Source organism: Canis lupus, chromosome 8 (assembly GCF_048164855.1).
Source record: "Canis lupus baileyi chromosome 8, mCanLup2.hap1, whole genome shotgun sequence".
Classification (NCBI taxonomy): Eukaryota; Metazoa; Chordata; class Mammalia; order Carnivora; family Canidae; genus Canis; species Canis lupus.
Window position 1 is genome coordinate 23,394,993 of NC_132845.1, and position 19,116 is coordinate 23,414,108.

Consider the following 19,116-nt stretch of genomic DNA (forward strand, 5'->3'; position numbering starts at 1 on the left):
TAGCTGTTGGGCTCCTCATACACTAACCTCTTCTAAGGCTTGGGGACTGTGTTGTACTTGAAATCTTGAGTTTCTTAAGGATGGGCCCTCTAATTGTACATGCTTCTAACCCCCTTATTATTTGTGTCAAGTGCTATTTTTGTGCAATCTCCCAATTACTATTGTCTGCTAGCTTAAGACATTCTGGTTTATCCAAAATCCAGTGGCTGTCATTGGATCTCTTAGGTTTGCAAAACAAAAACTTCTTTATAAAAATTTTAAGTGGGGTTAGATGCTAGGAAATGTTTACCAGTTAAACAAAATGTAATCTGTACTCTGAGCCTTAAGGCCCTAGAAAATGGACTGAATTTCTAAGGTGAGAATTCTTCAGTGGATTGGGAATCAGGAACTAGCAGAGCAGTAGGGCGAGCTGGGGAAGGCAGTCTTTTCCTGTCACTCTCCTACAGCCACACTTCTTGTTAGGCATTATAAAAATAAATTCCCAGGGTGCCTGGGTGGTTGGTTGAGTGTCTGTCTTCGGCTCAGGTTATAATCATGGGGTCCTGGGATTGAGTCCTGCACTGGGCTCCCTGTGGGGAGCCTGCTTCTCCCTCTGCCTGTGTCTCTGCCTCTCTCTCTGTATCTCTCTTGAATAAATAAAATCTTTAGGAAAAAAAAATAAAGACAAATCCCATATCAAAGAGTAAGTGCAAAAGGAAATTAAAAAATGTGAATAAGACAAGACTTAAAAAGTTGATACAATATAGGTTAACTGTATTAGATTTCATTTTATTTATTTTCAAGTTAATAGCCAGAACATGTAAAAAGTGTAAGTAAATGTAAGCTAGGAAAATAAGAATGAATGTTTTATTAAAATCCTAATTAAAAGTACCTGTAATAGAAGGGAGACCTGATTAAGTGCTATAGGAAACCAAGGAGAGAAATTATTTCTTGAAACAGCAGGAATTCTCAGAGAGGGGTTAAGGAGCTGGAGGATTATGGAAGTTAGGTTGGCTTTTATGTAGCTGGCTTCCCGTAGACTTTCACACTAGTGCTAATGGTTCTTGAACTTGATGCTCAGAAAAGGAGAAGAGGTGGAATGTTTTCTGCACATAATTTTCCTTTTCTCGTATAGCTTTCAATGTAGAATTAAAATAACAGTAATGCCAATAAAACCCAAAACCTATAACTGTAGTTAATTGAGACCTTTGTATATATTTGATTAGATGTTTAATGGTTTTTACATGAATAAAAAGATAAGAGTGTGTAGTGTGATAGTTATTCTTTACTGAGGGGGGTTTTATTGTCTCTGGTTAATTACTGACATTTCATAAGCATTTAGATAGATAATTGCAGTGTACCACCTATATGAAAATGCAAACAAAACTGAGAATGATTGGGTGAGGTGCAAGTATGCCTTTTTTTGATAGGGTTTTGTTTGGTTTGGCAAATAGCTTCTGTAGACCTGTGTTCATTTCTGAATAGCTTACAGTTTGCAAATAGAAACTTTTAAAACACTTTAACATGTTAGGCCTAGTGACATAGCTAAATCAAGAAGTAAGTACTTCTGTCGTTGATAAGAGAATGAAAATACAATGCAGATTATAATTATTATGAAACCTTTGAACACATACCATTTTTTATAAGGAGTTTGGGATAGAGAAACCATTTATGTTACTGCTATATTCTAAATGTCTGTCTATCCCCCACCCTAAAAATTCATATGTTGAAATCTCAGACTTCCAGCCTCCAGAACTGTGGGCAACAATAAATTTCTGATGTTTATAAGTCACCCGGTCTGTAAGTCACCCGGTCTGTGGTATTTTGTTAGAGCAATACAAATGGACTAAAACACATATTCAGTAATAGTTTACTTTATAATATTTCGTTGGTGCTCTTTACTTTTGGACATTCGAGGTGAGGATCCTTTTGAAGTAAATATGTTTTCATGCTGTAATACGGGGGTTGTCAATTTAGAATATTCTTTTTTTTTTTTTCAAATATTCTGACTATACTATAAAATGAGAGACCTGTTGTTGATGAGGTATTAGCAGAATGGAAAGCCCATGTAACGATATGAATGCCTGTTATTAATCATTTTTATTTAATACACATGTATGAGCAGAGGCCTGTATGTGGCAGGCCTGTGTTAGGTATGGGGATGCAGTGGCAAGGGGAAACAAGTTCATGTTTCCCACCTTCATGGGGTTCACATTTCACTAGGGGAAGGAGACATTGATTTAAATTGTAGCTATAACTGACAAAGACAAAGACTATGTGATCTCACTCATGTGGAATCTAAAAATCAGATTAATTAACAAGCAAAAAAAAAAAAAAAAAAGCAGAATCAGACCTATAAATACAGAGAACAAACTGATGGTTGCCAGAGGGGAGGGGTGTGAGTGGGCAAAATGAGTGAAGGGGAGAAGGAGATATGGGCTTTCAGTTATGGAATGAATAAGTCACAGGAATAAAAGGCACAGCATTGGGATATAGTAATGGTATTGTAATAGTGTTGTGTGGTGACAGATGGGAGCTACACTTGTTGTGAGTGTTTCTAACATATAGACTTACTGAATTATTATGTTGTATGCCCAAAACTAATACAACACTGCATGTTAGTATACTAAAAAAAATATTTTTTTTTTTTAAATTGCAGCTGTAGGGCAGCCTGGGTGGCTCAGCAGTTTAGTGCCACCTTTGGCCCAGGGTGTGATCCTGGAGACCCAGGATCAAGTCCCACATCAGGCTCCCTGCATGGAGTCTGCTTGTCCCTCTGCCTCTCTCTCTCTCTCTCTCTCTCTCTCTCTTTTTCTCTGTGTGTGTCTCCCATGAATAAATAAATAAAATCTTTTAAAAATTGCAGCTGTAAAGGGGAAGAACTTGGCACTATGTCTATGAGAGCAGAGAAGACTGACCTGGTGCTGGAGCTTGGGGAAGGCCTCTCTGAGGAAGTGAGGGTTGACTTGAGAGCTGAAGAAGTATGAGGGTTAACCTGGGAGTGGAAGGCAGAGTGGGGGGTGGGGATAGGTTCTGCAAAGGCCTTCTAAAGGCAGAGAACGTGGCATCTTTAAGGAACAGAAAGGTCACATTAGTTGGAGTGTAGCAAGTGAGGGCAAGTGCCAGTTGAGGCTAGAGAAAGTAGGGTACTTGTAAGAGCACTTGGAAACCATTGTAGGTTTTAAGTTGGGGGTAGGTGAGGATGTGACATAATCAAGGGCAGCTTTGAGTGAAGATTCCCCTGGAGTCCTCCAGTTTGTTTGGAGATAGTTGCCGGTTTACAGATAGTCTAGAAAAGTGATGATCATAGCTAGAGAAAAATGGATATTTTTGAAAGCTCTTTGAGAAATGAAACCCATAGACTTTTTGGATTGGATTATGGGGCATAGTAGGAAGGTCCAGAAAGCAAGTTATTAAGGATGGCTCGTAGGCTCTGGCTGTCAAATCTGGATATACAGATTCACTGAAATGAAGAGCCTAGAAGGGGACTAAGTTTAGGGGTCAAGTCATGAGCTTGGTTTCAGATGCCTTTGAAATCTTACGTGGTACTGACAAGTAGTCAGTGGGCTGTATACATCAAGAGCTCAAAGGGTTTGGGTGGGATATTTCAACTTGAGATTGTTCTGCATGTAAGTGGTTACTGATGTCACAGATATAGGTGAAATCACATAGGAAGCAAGTAGAGAGAAGAGGATCTGGGACTGAGCCTTAGGGAATTCTCTTATTTAGTGACTGGACAGAAGATGAAGTAAGGTGTTAGAGAAGCACAGGGAAGGAAGTATTACAAGGAGAAAGTGGTCAATAGTGTCTGACATTTCTGAGAGTTCAGGTAACACGAAGGCCATGTTAGGCTCATTGTTGACTTAGTGATAGCCATTTCAGGGGAGTGATGAAGGTGGGGACAAGAATGGAGTGGGCTAAAGAGCAAGAGAGATGAGATATGGTAGTATGGTTACACCTTTCTAGAACTTTGTCTTTCAAGGGAGTGGGGGGAGGGGGAGAGAAGGCAAGAGAGAAAACTATCAGATTAAAGAAGTGGTGGATTTGTTGATTTTTGTTTCTACTGAGAACTTGAGCCTGTTTAAATGCCAGTAGAAAAATCTAGTTGCAGAGAATAAAGGATCACGGGGAGCAGAAGATTCCCAGGGCAACCAGAAAGGATGGATCCAGAGTGCATGGGTTGGAGAGGTTGTCCTGGGATGGAAGGACAGATGGGTGAAGATGCAGGTAGTTGGTGACTGCGTTTTCTTATGTTGGCTTCTGTTCTTTTATGAGGTCGGATGGGGGTTATCTGTTGAGAATGGGGGTGCGTGGCTAGAGGTTTGAAAAGTAGGGATGATTTGGAAAATGAATGGTGGTGTGTGAGAGGATGGGTCAGCCAGGGCAGTGTGATGGGAGTGCAGCCAGTGTTGAGGGCTGTCTAATCCCTCTGCCATTTTTCACTCACCAGCCCCAATCCCTTCTGGTGTGTGGCACTTCCCAACAGAGCTCTGATTGTTTAGGGCTCATCGCTGAGTAAATAGTTGAGCAGTTCTGGGGTTGGAGCTTTGCCAGCTCTTGGCAGTGGAAAAGGAATGTAGGGTGCTAGTTAGAGTAAGAGTATTACTAAAATGATAGGCTCTAGGATCTAAGCTGATGAAAGAGGGAAGTAAAACATAGGAAAGGGCTGGTGGGTTGGGAACAAGCCAACAAGTCAGTGGACTCAAAAATGTTGTAATACTGAGCACACTTGAAGAAAGGTCAACAGGGGAATACTTGAAATGTTATTGTGGAGGCAGGAAAACAGTGAGTCAGGAATGATAAAGGTCCATAAGTGGTTGAGGTGGCATGGAAGAGGTGCCAGTTCTGATGAAGAAAGAAGGACAGGGTTGTTAAGGAAGGCTGCACCTTCTACGTAGTGAGAAGTCACTCAGGGTGATATTAGGACTTGAGGAGATTGGGGAACTGGGACCAAAGTCTCTGACTGGGAGAAAACATCCAAGAGGTTGGAATATAGAATACCAGTGAGGAGAGGGAGAGGTGGCATCACTAAATAGCAGGAGCAAAGCATTCTGGGTGTTTCCGGGCAGCAGGGGACAGGAGGAGTCAGGCCCAAAGGAGACCATGAGGAGTAAAGAGGACATGGGGCCACCTCCTGATTCCGAAGTGTGGGACACCAGGCAGCGACAACCTGAGGGGACTGGAGGGGTGGGGGAGGGTGGTTTTCAGAGCTCACAGAGGAGAGGCCAAGGACAGAGATCTGTTCCCTGGGCACGGAGCAGCAGCCCAATGGGGGGCCTAGTGGGAGGCTTTGGGAGGTGAACAGTGAGGGGCTGGGTCAGGTGGCTGCTGGGGAGAAACTCAGGAGCATGATAGGGAGAGTCACGTGGTCTCTGCAGATAGATATCTGCAATGGGGTCTGCCTGCATGTGAGAGTGTTGTTGACTAATGCCAACTGGGAGGGGTTAGGGGCCTAAGGGCTAGTGGCCAGACAGTGGTCTTATTGCCCTTGGCTGGCGTGGTGACAGACCCAGAAATTGCATACCGTCTTGCCGCTGGGGACGGATAGTGGTGGAAGCAGAAACATAACTGAATGTGCACCGTATGCCACGTACTGTTCTAAGTGTCCAACATACGTATGGTTCATGCCTCATGACAACCATGCCAAGCTAGTAGTATTATCCCCATTTTACAGGGAACTGAGGTTCAGGTAAGGCAAACTTAGTAATCTGTCCTGGGTCACACAGCAAGCGGTGGAATGAAGTTCAATCTCAAGACCACAACTAACTCTGTGTGTTCCCCGCTGAGTTATATGTACTTAATATTTTCCTACATACGTAATTTTGATTTTTAAAAACCTAAATGATAGACTGTTGAGAAGTTTACATAGTGTTTAATGAAAAATTGTCTATTTTTAAAAGGTTTTGTTTATTTGACAGAAAGCACAAGGGGAGTAGCAGAGGGAGGGGGGAGGGAGAAGCAGGCTCCCTGTTGAGCAGGGAACCCAATGCAGAGCTCCATCCCAGAACCCTGAAATCATGACCTGAGCTCAAGGCAGGTGCTTAACTGACTGAGCCACCCAGACATCCCCAAAATTGTTTTCTTTTTTTTTTTTCTTTTTTTTTTTTTTTAGATACCAAAGTTCAGTTTAGTCCTAGAATTAGAGAATCTTTCTTTTTGAGAGTGCTCTCAACGCCTCAGGTCCACCTCCTTGAGGTCCTTTTACCACCTCCGTGATGGATACTTGGGCACTTCTAAATTGTTAGAAGGTTCTTCCTTAAATTAAGCTGAACTCTTCCCTCCCTGTAATTTTTGCCCATTTGTGCCATTTTGAGTAATGCAGAATCAGTTCCTTCTTTCACTTTTCCGCATGACACCGAAGATGTTTGCAGAATGCTCTTGAGTCTTTTCTAAGTAATCTTGTTCCCAATGATATGTGATTAATTCAGAGTAAAGTGAGAATAAGTATCTTGATCCAAAGGTATACTTTTATGCTGACTATAAATGAGCCTGAACTTTTTTTTCGTATCTTCATTACATTATCTCTCATTGGTTTGTGTAATTTAAAATGCTAAGGCTTCCACTGTGTGTGTGTGTATGTGTGTGTGTGTGTTATGTAGCTATTATACTAAATCTTGTACTTAGGTATTGCCTTTAAAAAATGTATTCCTATTATACTTTTTCTTTCTGATTGAGATTCACTATTTCAGCTTATGAAGATAACTTAGAAACTAATTCTGTTAACCCATTATATTAGCTATCTTTTCCAGCTCTGTATTATATGCAGATTGAGTACCATATAAATATCTGTAAAAAATGTTACATATAAGAGACCAAGAGGGAACCTTATGGGATAGCAGGAGTTATTTCTCAAGTCTATTTCAGATCATATGACCTGAGCCAAAGGCAGATGCTCAACCACTGAGCCACCCAGGTGCCCCTCCAAGATTCTTAATCTAGGTCAGTAATAAGCATTGTCCATTTCCCCCCTTTTCTTGTCTGATTCAACGAATGAAAGGGGCACTTTGCTTTCTACCGGAAGCCTTGATTTTCTGGGGAAATTTGTAAAAAATCATTGGATTTGTCCTTGATTTGGCATGACTGATGAAGCAAGCAGCTGCTTAATAAGAAACAAAGCTGGGAGTAGAACAATTTAATTAGCTTCTGTCTGTTGAGCCTTTAATAGAAGCCACAGCTCCACTGACTATATGGAGCTCTTTAGTTTTAAATGAAACATTTTTGCAAAGGGAGACTCAACATGTACCCTAAAGACCCCAGTTAAGTGAAAGTGAATCTGTTAAAAATAAAAAATAAGCCAGACTTAACAAAAAGTAGCCTTTTAGGAATGAGGAATTTCTTTTTTTTCTTCTAAATTATTATTTAAATTCTAGTAAGTTAGCATATAGTGTAATACTGGTTTCAGGAGTAGAATTTAGTGTTTCATCCCTTACAGAAAACACCCAGTGTGCATCACAAGTACATCACCATTTAGTCCTTCTTCATCTACTTCCCTCCATCAACCCAGAGTTTGTTCTCTATCATTAAGAGTCTCTTATGGTGGGATGCCTAGGTGGCTCAGTTGGTTAGCATATGCCTTTAGCTCAGGTCATGATCTCAGGATCCTGGGAATGAGCTCCACATTGAGCTCTGCATCGGGTTCCCTGCTCAGCAGGGAGACTACTTCTCCTTCTGCCCTTCTCCTTGCTTGTGTTCTCTCTCTCAAATAAATAAAATCTTTTTTTTTTTAAAGTCTCTTATGGTTTGTTTCCCTCTCTTTCTTTTCCCTTCCCGTGTGTTAATTGTTTTGTTTCCTAAATTCTGTATATGAGTGAAATCATATGGTATTTGTCTTTCTCTGACTGACTTATTTTGCTTAATATCATACAGTATAGCTCCAACCACATCATTACAAATGGCAATATTTCATTCCTTTGATGCCTGAGTAATATTCCATTGTGTGTGTGTGTGTGTGGGGGGGGGTTGTGTCTATAACACCTCTTTTTTATCCATACATTAGTCAATGGATGTTTAGACTCTTTCCATAATTTGGCTATTGTTGATAATGCTGCTATAAATATCAGGGTGCATGTGCCCCTTTGAATCAGTATTTTTGTATTCTTTGGGTTAATCCTCAGTAGTGCAATTGCTGGATCATGGCATAATTCTATTTTTAACTTTTTGAGGAACCTCCATACTGTTTTCCAGAGTGGCTGCCCCAGTCTGCATTCCCATTAGTAGTGTAAGAGGTTTCCCCTTTCTCTGCATCCTCACCAACATCTATTGTTTCTTGTGTTGTTAATTTTAGTTATCAGTTAATTCTGATAGGGATGAGGTGGTATCTCATGATTTTGATTTGTATTTCCCTGATGCTTACTGATGTTGAGCATCTTTATATGTGTCTGTTAGCCATCTGTATGACTTCTTTGGAAAAATGTCTATTTATGTCTGCCCATTTCTTAAATGGGTTGTTTTTGGGGTGTTGTTTTGGTAAGTTCTTTATAGATTTTAGATACTAACCTTTTATCATATAAGTCATTTGCAAATATGTTCTCCCATTCCATAGGCTGCCTTTTAGTTTTGTTGATTGTTTCCTTCACCGTGCAGAAGCTTTTTATCTCAATGAAGTCCGAGTAGTTCATTATTGCTTTTGTTTCCCTTGCCTCTGGCAATGTGTCTAGTAAGAAGCTGCTCTAGCCAAATCAAAGAGAGTGCTGCCTGTGTTCTCTAGGATTTTGATGGTTCCCTATCTCACATTTAGGTCTTTTGTCCATTTTGAATTTATTTTTATGTATGGTGTAAGAAAGTGGTCCAGTTTCATTGTTCTGCATGTTGCTGTCCAGTTTTCCCAACACCATTTGTTGAAGAAACTGTCCTTTTTCCATTGGATATTATTTCCTGCTTCATTGAAGATTAGTTGAACATATAGTTGTGGGTCCATTTCTGGGTTTTCTATTATGTTTCACTGATCTATGTGTCTGTTTTTGTGTCAGTACCATATTGTCTTGATGACTACAGCTTTGTAATATAACTTGAAGTCTGGAATTGTGATGCCTCCAGCTTTGCTTTTCTTTTTGAGGGTTGCTTTGGGTATTTGGGGTCTTTTGTGGTTCCATACACATTTTAGGATTATTTGTTCTAGCTCTGTGAAAAATACTGGTGGTATTTTGATAGGGATTGCATGAAATGTGCAGATTGCTTTGGGTAGGATAGACATTTTAATACTGTTTGTTCTTCCAGTTGGAATGAGGAATGTCTTTAATGGTGAGTTGTTCAAGTGTTTTTATGTTAACATGCTGGGTAATAGTTCATAAAATGGATAATATTGTGTGATACCTACTATGTTTTATAATATAACTTAGAAATCATTAATGAGGGCAGCCCCGGTGGTGCAGCGGTTTAGCGCCGCCTGCGGCCTGGGGTGTGATCCTGGAGACCCAGGATCGAGTCCCATGTCCGGCTCCCTGCATGGAGCCTGCTTCTCTCTCTGCCTGTGTCTCTGCTTCTCTTTTGCTCTCTCTGAATAAATAAATAAATAAATCTTAAAAAAAAAAAAGTTGCATCTTGAAAAAAAAAAAGAAATCATTAATGAAACAAATGCTCATTATATAGTTGAATTTTAACAAAAGTAAATGAGTAGCTTATGTCCAGCCACCCACCAGGACTAACAGGGAACATACAGAATCCTTCAGGGCAAGCTATCCTCACAATGAAGCTTAAACTCTCCACTCTTTTCTGGTTACTGGTTTCATTTTTTAATATTTATCTGCCCACCTGGCCTCCAGATCCCCATTTACTTTAATCTTAGAAAACCATTTTCCCTATTACATCTCACTTAGTGAATTATAATGTTTAATTTATGTACAAAACTTTTATGTGTTATTTGGTTAATATTAAACCTAGGTTAAAAGATCACAAATTAAATTTTTAATACCCTAAAACACATGTTGAATTGTAAAAAAAAGTAAATGAACAATAAGGTTAATGGAATCTCAGGGAGAAGAATTGTAATATCAATATTTTTACTGAGCACACACATCAGAAAGAAAGAATGGGGAAAGAACTCATTACAGACACATGAGTTCTGTCAGAAGGGGTCCTGTGGGAGCCTGATTCTTATTATGAGGTACTGGTTGGAAGGGAATGAAGTGGGGTTATTGCTAGTACAGTCAATGACTTGGCTTTTCTCTAGTGAATTGGCTTTAGTAGGTGACTTTATTTCTTCACATGAGGCAGCTGGAAATATGTATTGATTCATTTCCTTTTCTTTTGAGGGTCAGCTCTCTCAAAGATGGAGCCATTTCTAGAAATGCTGTATTTGCTGAATATGAGCAAATGCTTTAGTGTCTTTCTTTTGGTCTGAATGTTCCGAAGATTTTTAGGATACAAATACAGTTCAGTTCAGTGAGATGGAAAACATACTTTGAATGTGTATATATGCATATTACTATTCTTTCTACTAACTCTACCATTAAAACCTGAAGTTCTTTTATAAAAATCTTTTATTTTAGAGATAAAAAGCCATGGGCTATTTTTGGTTCAAAGATGTGTGTGATTGCAGAATACTTCTTAAAAGTTAAATTCTAATTTAAGCAGCAACAGTGGTATAGTTCTTTTTTTCTAAGATAGTATTATTCTTCTTAACATTTTAATTTTGTTTTAAATGTCATTTGTCTCACTGTACAATTTTTATAATATAATTATTTTGTTTTGCTGTTGCAGATAATCTTGGTTTTATTATGATTTTTGGCCTAATTGTTTCTTAGAAATTATCTAATGAACTCATATAGATGAGGAAGTTGAGGCATAGAGAAATCAGGTGATTTTTCCTAAGTTTAATTAAAAATATTACTAAAGGAATACCTTCAGTTATAGTACTTGAAATGCCCTCCTAAACTCTAAGACTTAGATAATTTTGGAAATCATACTGTTAAATTTGCCTTCTAAAATTGACAATAGTGAGATATTTAAGATAAGTTTCCCTTTTCTTTAAATACAAATACAAGATACGTGACAAATAGCTGATAAAGACTTAAAAGTCTTTTAGTTTCCTTGTATTCTGGTATTTGTGCAAGTTAAAATACATTATTAAAAATGTAAGCACATAACTCTTTTAAAATAAAATTAGATTTGTTATGAGCAATTTAAAGCAATTGACAGCTATCTTTTTTTTCTTAACAGGTTGAAGAAATATGGACACCAACACCAAAGTGGTCTCCAGCACTGTTTTTACCAGCTTTTTCACCTTTCAGCTTCTTTTCTACTTTATAAGTTTCTGGTTTTCAGCAAAAGTTTCTCCAGGTTTTGTTAGTCTCAGCTTTGAGAAGAAGATTGAATGGAACTCCAGGTAAAGCATATGAAAATGTAACTGATTTTTGAAAGTTAGTTTTATGAAATAAAATTATCTAAAATATTTCCAAAAAATTGTTCATTTAAGGTCTAACAAAATTTAAGGTCATATTTTTTTTATTTGACCTTAGGAGGAAAAGGAAAGTAAGTAGATAGATCTCATACAAGAAAATTCTAAAAATTCTTCTATTGAAAGATGTTAGGAAAAATTGAACTTTCTGGGGAAGCGTGGGAACATTTAAGTAGATTCCAGCTGACTTCAGAAGAGTCCTGTTTTACATTCTCCTCTGAAACGTTTATGATAACAAACACATGCTCTCTGGAAGTGATCACAGAAGTTAATGTTGGCTGGGGCTGTGAGTAGCCTATATATAGTGTTGTCTGGTTTAGCCAGACTGAAGGCAGTTAAATGCTGTACACCAAAGAGTGTGGTAAATGGTTAAAATATCTGTCTTTTAATGAACTTTTTATTATAATTCAGCCCACCAGAATCTATTCTTTCGTTAAAGTAAAATACACTTTTTAGATTTTATTTAAGACTCCCCCCCCCCCCCCCCAAAAAAAAGGAAAATGAGTAGTACTTGTTTAGGGTATAGAAATCTGCAGAGTTTTAATTAGTTGGTTTATGGATATTTTGTGTGTGCAACTCGTTAACCTTTCACACAACGTTTCAAACACAAAATGACTCTGATGACTGCTTCATGTGCTTGAGAACATTTCGCCCACACATCACTAAGCATTTGCAAACTACGGTGAATTGGAGCATCTATCGGTATATTTGTTGTTGTTTACTTGAAGTTAATGCTAACTATAAAATGAATTCAGGTCTCTAAACTTGCTATAATTATTTTTCATCGAAATTTCCTTTTAGAATTAACTTCTGCCAGAGTCTAAGTATTTTTTTGAGAATGGTCATATTTGACTGGAAATCCCCTCTATTTGAGCCAAATTGGTTTGTAGGCATCCACTTTTATAACTTAAGACTGTGAATAAGACCTCAGTTGTTTCCTTTTGCACCTTACACTGATTTGTCCAGTTCATACATGCTATAGCTCTTTTTACCCAAAAAATGAAAACTATTTCTCTGTGTAGTTTTGAAAAATAAGTATGTGTTTTTTGTCTTAATAGCACAAAGATGTTTTGTACAAGCGGGATACAAAAGATACTAACCATTATTTTCAAAAACCCTTTCTAACATGGAGATAGGTAGAATAGGGAAAGAGAAGGAAGGGTTGAGGAGTGGGATGGGAGACCAATTTTCTGAGAGTAAATTTTGAGCTATTTTCATTTCCTTTTCACCATTGTTAGGGTAGGTAAGGGCATCTGAATCTTGGAGAGCAGGGAGCCCACAAAATAGGGATGGTACAGAGAGATAGAGGGAAAGATGAAAATGAAATGAAATTGTAAAATGCTTTGCATTATTCAGTCTAATCACTGCCATTCTGTGGTGTGCAGAATCACCATTTGGGAAACTGAGTTCCTATTTGAAAAAGGAGTCTGGGATTATAGAAGATGCGTTACCCTATTCAAATGGTGTTCTCTCTCTTTTTGTCTCTCTTTCAAATGTTCTCTTGTTTCCACTCCAGCTTGGTTTACATGAGACTGAAACTGTGAGGTAGAATGTAAAGAAAGAAAAAAGATTGACTGTTTTTTGAGTAAAATACATATATAGGTCTTGAAATCAGCTTCCAGTCTTGAAACACCCAGATCAACACAACCCACATAATTCTTACTAATAATCAGGAAAGAATCTCTGAATAATGAGCGGTCTAAGCCCTACAGAAGAAAAAAGGACAGGAGGAAAAACAACTCACCAGAAAATTCACACCTGAGAGATGACAGTTTAAGTATAAGTGATAAATTGCTGTATTTAATTGTTGCTTTTTCAGAAAAAAACATACTTATAGAGGTATTATTTATATCTTATAATTAAAAAACATTTTCTTATATACACTTGTTTTCCTATGGTATAGAAAGTCCTATTGTGTCGAAATACTCCTAATTTTAAAATCTGCTTCTCTAATTTTTAACTCTTGTCTGTTTGAGCTATATAATTTCTGTTGGCAATACTCCTCCTAATTGCAAATGATCTAATCAGTAACTTTAAATTGCTGTTCTACAATGGTCATTATTTCCATTATTTCCCTGTCTTTTTATTAGCACAAACATTTCTTTTTAACCTTCTTTGAAAAAAAAAAAGTATTTTCCTTTGGGCATCTTGGTGTTTCATTTTAGACTGTGAGGAACCTACATTTTGCTTTGCCAAGAGTTTGATTTTAAAGAATAGATTGTAAAAAAAAAAAAAAAAGAAAGAAAGAAAAAAAAATAAAGCATAGATTGTGGAATGTTTGCTAAACAGAGGTTTCTGAATGCATAGACTTTTAATGCAGAGGAGTATGTAAACATAGGGTATTTTTTTTTCCTGCTCATTACAGTGGGAGATTATTTGATCCAAATAAGATTTAACTTTTCTCTCATGAATTATATACCATTTCCATCAGCTAGGGCTTGTAATTCTTCCCATTTATCATGTAACATTTCAACACAAAAGGGAACTTGAGGGTTGAGTATCAGGAACAAAATGTTTGCATTTTTCCAAGGGGAAACTTTCTGGTGTAAGTTTATTAAACACTAAAATAAGTTAGTGAGAGGTTGTGCTTTCTGGTGTCATAGAATTTTTGAATGGCAATAGAAAGCTGATTGTATGATTATTTAGATGGAGAGTTTTGTTTGCCGCAAAGGAACTTACATCCTTAAACTGCTGTGTTTGGAGTATAGATACCTTTGGCATGAAATTTCCAGACTTGTAAACCAGATAAATTGGATTATTCACACTTTGAAATGATCTTTTGGTGTTACAAAGTATTCTTTGTCAATGCCTTTAAATTAGTGAGGATCAGGCAGCCCGGGTGGTGCAGCGGTTTGGCACCGCCTGCAGCCGGGGGTGTGATCCTGGAGACCTGGGATCGAGTCCCACATCAGGCTCCCTGCATGGAGCCTGCTTTTCCCTCTGCCTCTCTCTCTCTCTCTCTCTCTATGAATACATAAATAAAATCTTTTAAATAAATAAATAAATAAATAAATAAATAAATTAGTGAGGATCTTTGAGCATTTTAAATATGATGTAACATGGTATATCTATTTAGACCTACACTATTAGATCAAGCATATTGATTTTTCAAGTTACAATAAGACTTTCTAATATAAAGCTTCATATTAGTTGATATGTGTCAGTGTTAAAGATTTGGGGTCATATTTTAGACAGAAATTTATGATATCCCATTAATTTCTAAAGAGAAAATTTTGCTGTTCCTTTTATGCTTTATTCTAATGAAGAGAAAAGAAACTTAATTAGTTGTAAACTTTTTCATTGTGTGAATAAATACACGGTATCCTATGTACACTTCTTTAAGTAGTGTATCATAGAGCTTGGGTGTTGGTTGAATCATTAAATTATTAGCAAGATATGTTCATAGAAACTGATGTTTTTCATCTAAACCTTATTCCTTCTATAAAAGAAAATTCAGCCCGGATCTCGTGAACATTTTGGTTTCACTCAAGTGTTTCTTTTAAAAATAGATTTTCTGTATAAATTCATGGTCCTCAATTTTTCTACTTAGAATTGGTTTCATAATAATGATAAAAAGAGACTAATAATAGCTATTCTAGCTTTCTCGTGGATTGGTTATAGGAATCAAGTGCAGCAGTGCATGTGAATGTGCATTTAACACTGAAATCTCCAAGGCAATAAATTTTCATTTCACGATCCATTCGAATTCGATTCAAGAATATAGAATTGGTGAAGGTCAGTAGATTTAGAAATTATTCCTAACTGTTTGGAAGAGGAAACTACTGCTGCAGTGATGTTGTTAGGGTTGGGGCTTGGAGCAGGTTGCAGGGTAGTGGACTTACCAGGTGCTCTCTGTACAAAATTTTGTCAACCTCATCATTAGATAGGCTCTGCTCTCTCTCTCTCTCTCTCTCCCTCCCTCCCTCCCCCCCTCCCGCTTTCTCTCTTAGTAGGCTCCACACCCAATGTGGAGCCCATCACAGCGTTTGAACTCATGACCCTGAGATCAAGACCTAGGCTGAAATCAAGAGTCTGATGCCCAACTGACTGAGCTACCCTGGCACTCCTGCTTTGGAATATTTAACCAATAAGTGATTCCACAATTTTCTTGCGGGAAATTGTAGACCTGGGCATCCTTCTTGTTATTAATTCCAAAGTAAAGTCATAGCCCTTGGATTTCTAAATGGCAATTTTATATCATACTCTTAGATGTACTCCATTCCTATATTTAAATGCTTCCAGATTTAACTTCTTCAAAATGTTAAATGTCTCGCTAGAATTACAGTTTCTTGCAAAGAACCTAAAATCTTTATATTTTGTTTCATTTCAGGGTAGTATCTACATGCCATTCTTTGGTGGTTGGGCTTTTTGGCCTGTACCTTTTCTTTTTTGATGAGGCTACAATGGCTGATCCACTCTGGTAAGCTTTCTTTCCAATATAGTCAAATTGATTTCATGTTTTGATATTAATTATTAATAAGAACATCTCTTACTTTAAAATGGAAAACATATTGATGGTGCATGGTTTATTAAAATGCCTGTGTTCAGGCTTATTTCAGCAAGATGCAATAAAAGGATTTTAGAGTTGAACACAAATAATGAGGGCCACTTTGTACGAGTATCACAATTATCCAAAACAGGGAGAATATGATGACCATGTAAACATCTATACTGAGTTAGTAAAACCAATATGTTGTAACCACTGTTTTGAGCAAAAATGAGTTACTATTGAGATAGGATAGTCAATGTGGATAATAATCTACTTAAGACTCAGTCTTGTGTTTAACCCATCATTTGGTATCAAAGGTATAAAAATGAGGATTATAGATGAAGTTGAAGTTAGTACCACGTGAGATTTGAAGTACTAATAATAACTATGTTCAGCAATAATAGGATAATTTCTAAGCTGACTCTTTTTGAAAAATTTAAATGTCATTCCAATGGCAGAGATATTGCAAACTGTATTTCCTGGCATTATATGAGAAGGCTTAGTTTCGCTGTTTGAGAGGTGAGGTATGTTTTGAGAAAGCACTGCATAGGGATGTAGTAGATGAGGGCTCTGGGGGATGTGGGACAATTTAATTTTTGGTTATTTGTTTGCAGCAATATCATTTTAATAAATATGGAATTATGCTCATCAGAATTCAATCAGTATTGATAAATTCTCTTTAGAAAGGTATTTTTCAAAGTGAATCAATTTAGTGAATTTAATTCCATAAGGTTTTCATGTTATCTACCTAAACTGTTTCTAAGTTTTTTCTCCTAATTTTATTGTAGTAAATGATTGTCAACAGAACCAGTTCTTTTGGGAGGTAAATTTTATGACAAAGATTTGATTCAGTGACCAATTCTTGTCCTTATCAGGCTTTTTACTTTTCTTTGATGCTGCAATTTATTCCAGGTTCAATTTTCCTGGGTTATATTTGCAGGTCAAAATTTATAAAGAAGACGGGACTTCTGCTAAACATTTCCATTTGCAGTTTAGCTGTTATCAGTTTAATTTTGTGTTCATTTCACCAGTAGTTCACCTTATAAACCAGATAAAAGGCTAATAGTTCATATTTGTTTCTTGGCGTAAAGACAATTATTAGAGCAAATTGTAGGATCTTGATATGTATAGGTTTTGAAACAGCAGAATTAAACTGTCCTGTTCTGACCATTTCCCAGTTGTGTGATAATAGGCAGATCTCTCCAGTCATCAGTAGAGTGATACTAATCATAGTGTATTGATTGCCTTAAGGTCAGGGGCAGGCTAGATGACTTCTTGAGGTATTTGAGTCTCTGATTTAGAATAACGAATAAAAAAAAAAAACACCCCAAAATACAAAAATCCAGCATCTGGAAATCTATTTGAATCCTTTCAGAAACAAATCATACGGGAACACATTTATATGGAGTTGTCTTTTGGTAAAACTATTTATATAAAACTTTTAGCTAATATAAGAAATTATGATTATTTGTGTAGTTAGAAGTATATCATAGCTAACATAGGACCTGGTACAAATGACAATTTACCATTCAAGAATCTATAGGAAGCATTTTAATTCTATTTCTCAATTTAAAAAAAACGTAGCTGTCATCTATAACCCACATGCTAAAAAAAGGAAACTCTTTTTTTTAAATATTTATAGGGGTGATTCATCGCTTGTGAAAGTGAATATCTCTATTGCTACAGGCTACCTCATTTCTGGTATGTGATATGTTGGTCACTATTTCTTTTTAAACTACTCGTGGAATATAAAAAATACTGAAAGGGATTAAAAGGGAAAAGAGAGAAAATGAATGGGAAAAATCAGAGAGGGTGACAAAGCATGAAAGACTCCTAACTCTGGGATATGAATAAGGGGTAGTAGAAGTTGGGGAGGTGGGCAGGGGGTTGGGGTGACTGGATGATGGGCACTGAGAGGGGCACTTGACGGGATGAGCACTGGGTGTTATACTATGTTTTGGCAAATCGAACTCCAATAAAAAAATATACCAAAAAAAAAAAAAAAGAAAAAAATTTAAAAAAATAAACTACTCATGGGATTTTGCAAAGAATACATAGTCTGTGCTTTTGGTTTATTTATTTGAGAAGCTGCTTGTGGGACCCATATAGAGGGGAAAAAATATCTGCTGTGATGGTAGAACATGAAACATTTTTCTTGTTGGCTCTCTGGTTCTATTTGAAGATAGAGCTATGAGTGGGGTCTCAGGCCAAGATATTTTTTTTACTAGCAATGGTCCATTTTTGGCCTAAATGGTCTCTCAGGTGGAATGGGTGGAAGCAAATGAAGTTTAAGCATGAAGGTCTTTTTCACTTGCAAGGACACTTGAAATGCGTTCCTATGCTTGTGGTTTTGTATTGTCTGGGGAAAGTTCACAAAGGAAAACTATTTTAGTCATAATCCATTAAGATCATGGACTCTTTCTGCTCCATGTTTCCCTCTGTTATATTTCTCCTCTTGTGAGATGGGATTGGAATAACCTTTTAAACAAGAGACAGAGGGGAAACTAAGTGAGAATGTTTGTTTAGCAAAAAATACCGTCATTGACAAGGATGACACAACATTTATAGTACATCCCATGCCCTGCTTAATGAGTGTTGTCCATTCAGAGAGTAGTCACCACCCAGAAAGTCTTTTATTTTTTTAATATTTTATTTATTTACTCATGAGAGACACACAGAGAGAGGCAGAGACATGAGCAGAGGGAGAAACGGGGAGCCTGCTGCAGGACTCAATCCCAGGACCCCAGGATCACGACCAAAGCCAAAGGCAGACGCTCAACCACTAAGCTAACCAGGTTCCCCCAGAAAGTCTTGTATAAAAGAAACTTGATAAAGTTTTCCTCAAATAATAATCTGAAGCATTTAAAAATAAGAATTATGAACTGAAACCAGCTTTTCTAAACCAAGCTGAATGAAAGTGAATTCTTTTTATTCTGTCTGTGGAAAATATGACAAGGTCATTATCATAGAAATTGGTGACCAAAGAGTGTACAGCCAAAATATGTAGAGGAAAATGTATCTTTGCAGGTCTGTCATGCAGTCAGTTCTAATACTGTTATCTTTTCTTGATTTTCACATTTGTACTATTTGCTTTCTCTTTAAAATTTGTAATCTGAATACTTTTTCTTAAAATATTCACATCTAGTTTTGTATCAGTAATTTTCTTTTTTTTTAGTGTATAAAAGAAGATTCCAATATTATATATTAGCTCCAACCCCATAAATGCTGAATCCTCCCCTGGTTTCCATCTATG

The 19,116-nt window shown here is 37.1% G+C and overlaps 2 protein-coding genes across 12 annotated transcripts in view; one reads left to right on the forward strand and one right to left on the reverse strand.

Annotated features, from left to right (window-relative positions):
- ALG14 (ALG14 UDP-N-acetylglucosaminyltransferase subunit) overlaps window positions 1–19,116 on the reverse strand; it is a 213,360-nt gene that overhangs the window by 165,667 nt on the left and 28,577 nt on the right. The window lies entirely within an intron of this gene.
- TLCD4 (TLC domain containing 4) overlaps window positions 1–19,116 on the forward strand; it is a 103,659-nt gene that overhangs the window by 42,668 nt on the left and 41,875 nt on the right. For 10 of the 11 annotated variants that reach the window (XM_072834622.1, XM_072834626.1, XM_072834631.1 and 7 more), the window contains 3 exons: window positions 11,137–11,302; window positions 15,705–15,794; window positions 17,506–17,564. In XM_072834622.1, the coding sequence (XP_072690723.1) occupies window positions 11,148–11,302; window positions 15,705–15,794; window positions 17,506–17,564 (304 nt within the window). In that variant the 5' untranslated portion in view covers window positions 11,137–11,147. Of the gene's footprint in view, window positions 1–9,927; window positions 10,082–11,136; window positions 11,303–15,704; window positions 15,795–17,505; window positions 17,565–19,116 lie in introns of those variants that run through there. The other variant, XM_072834630.1, reaches the window with a different exon arrangement.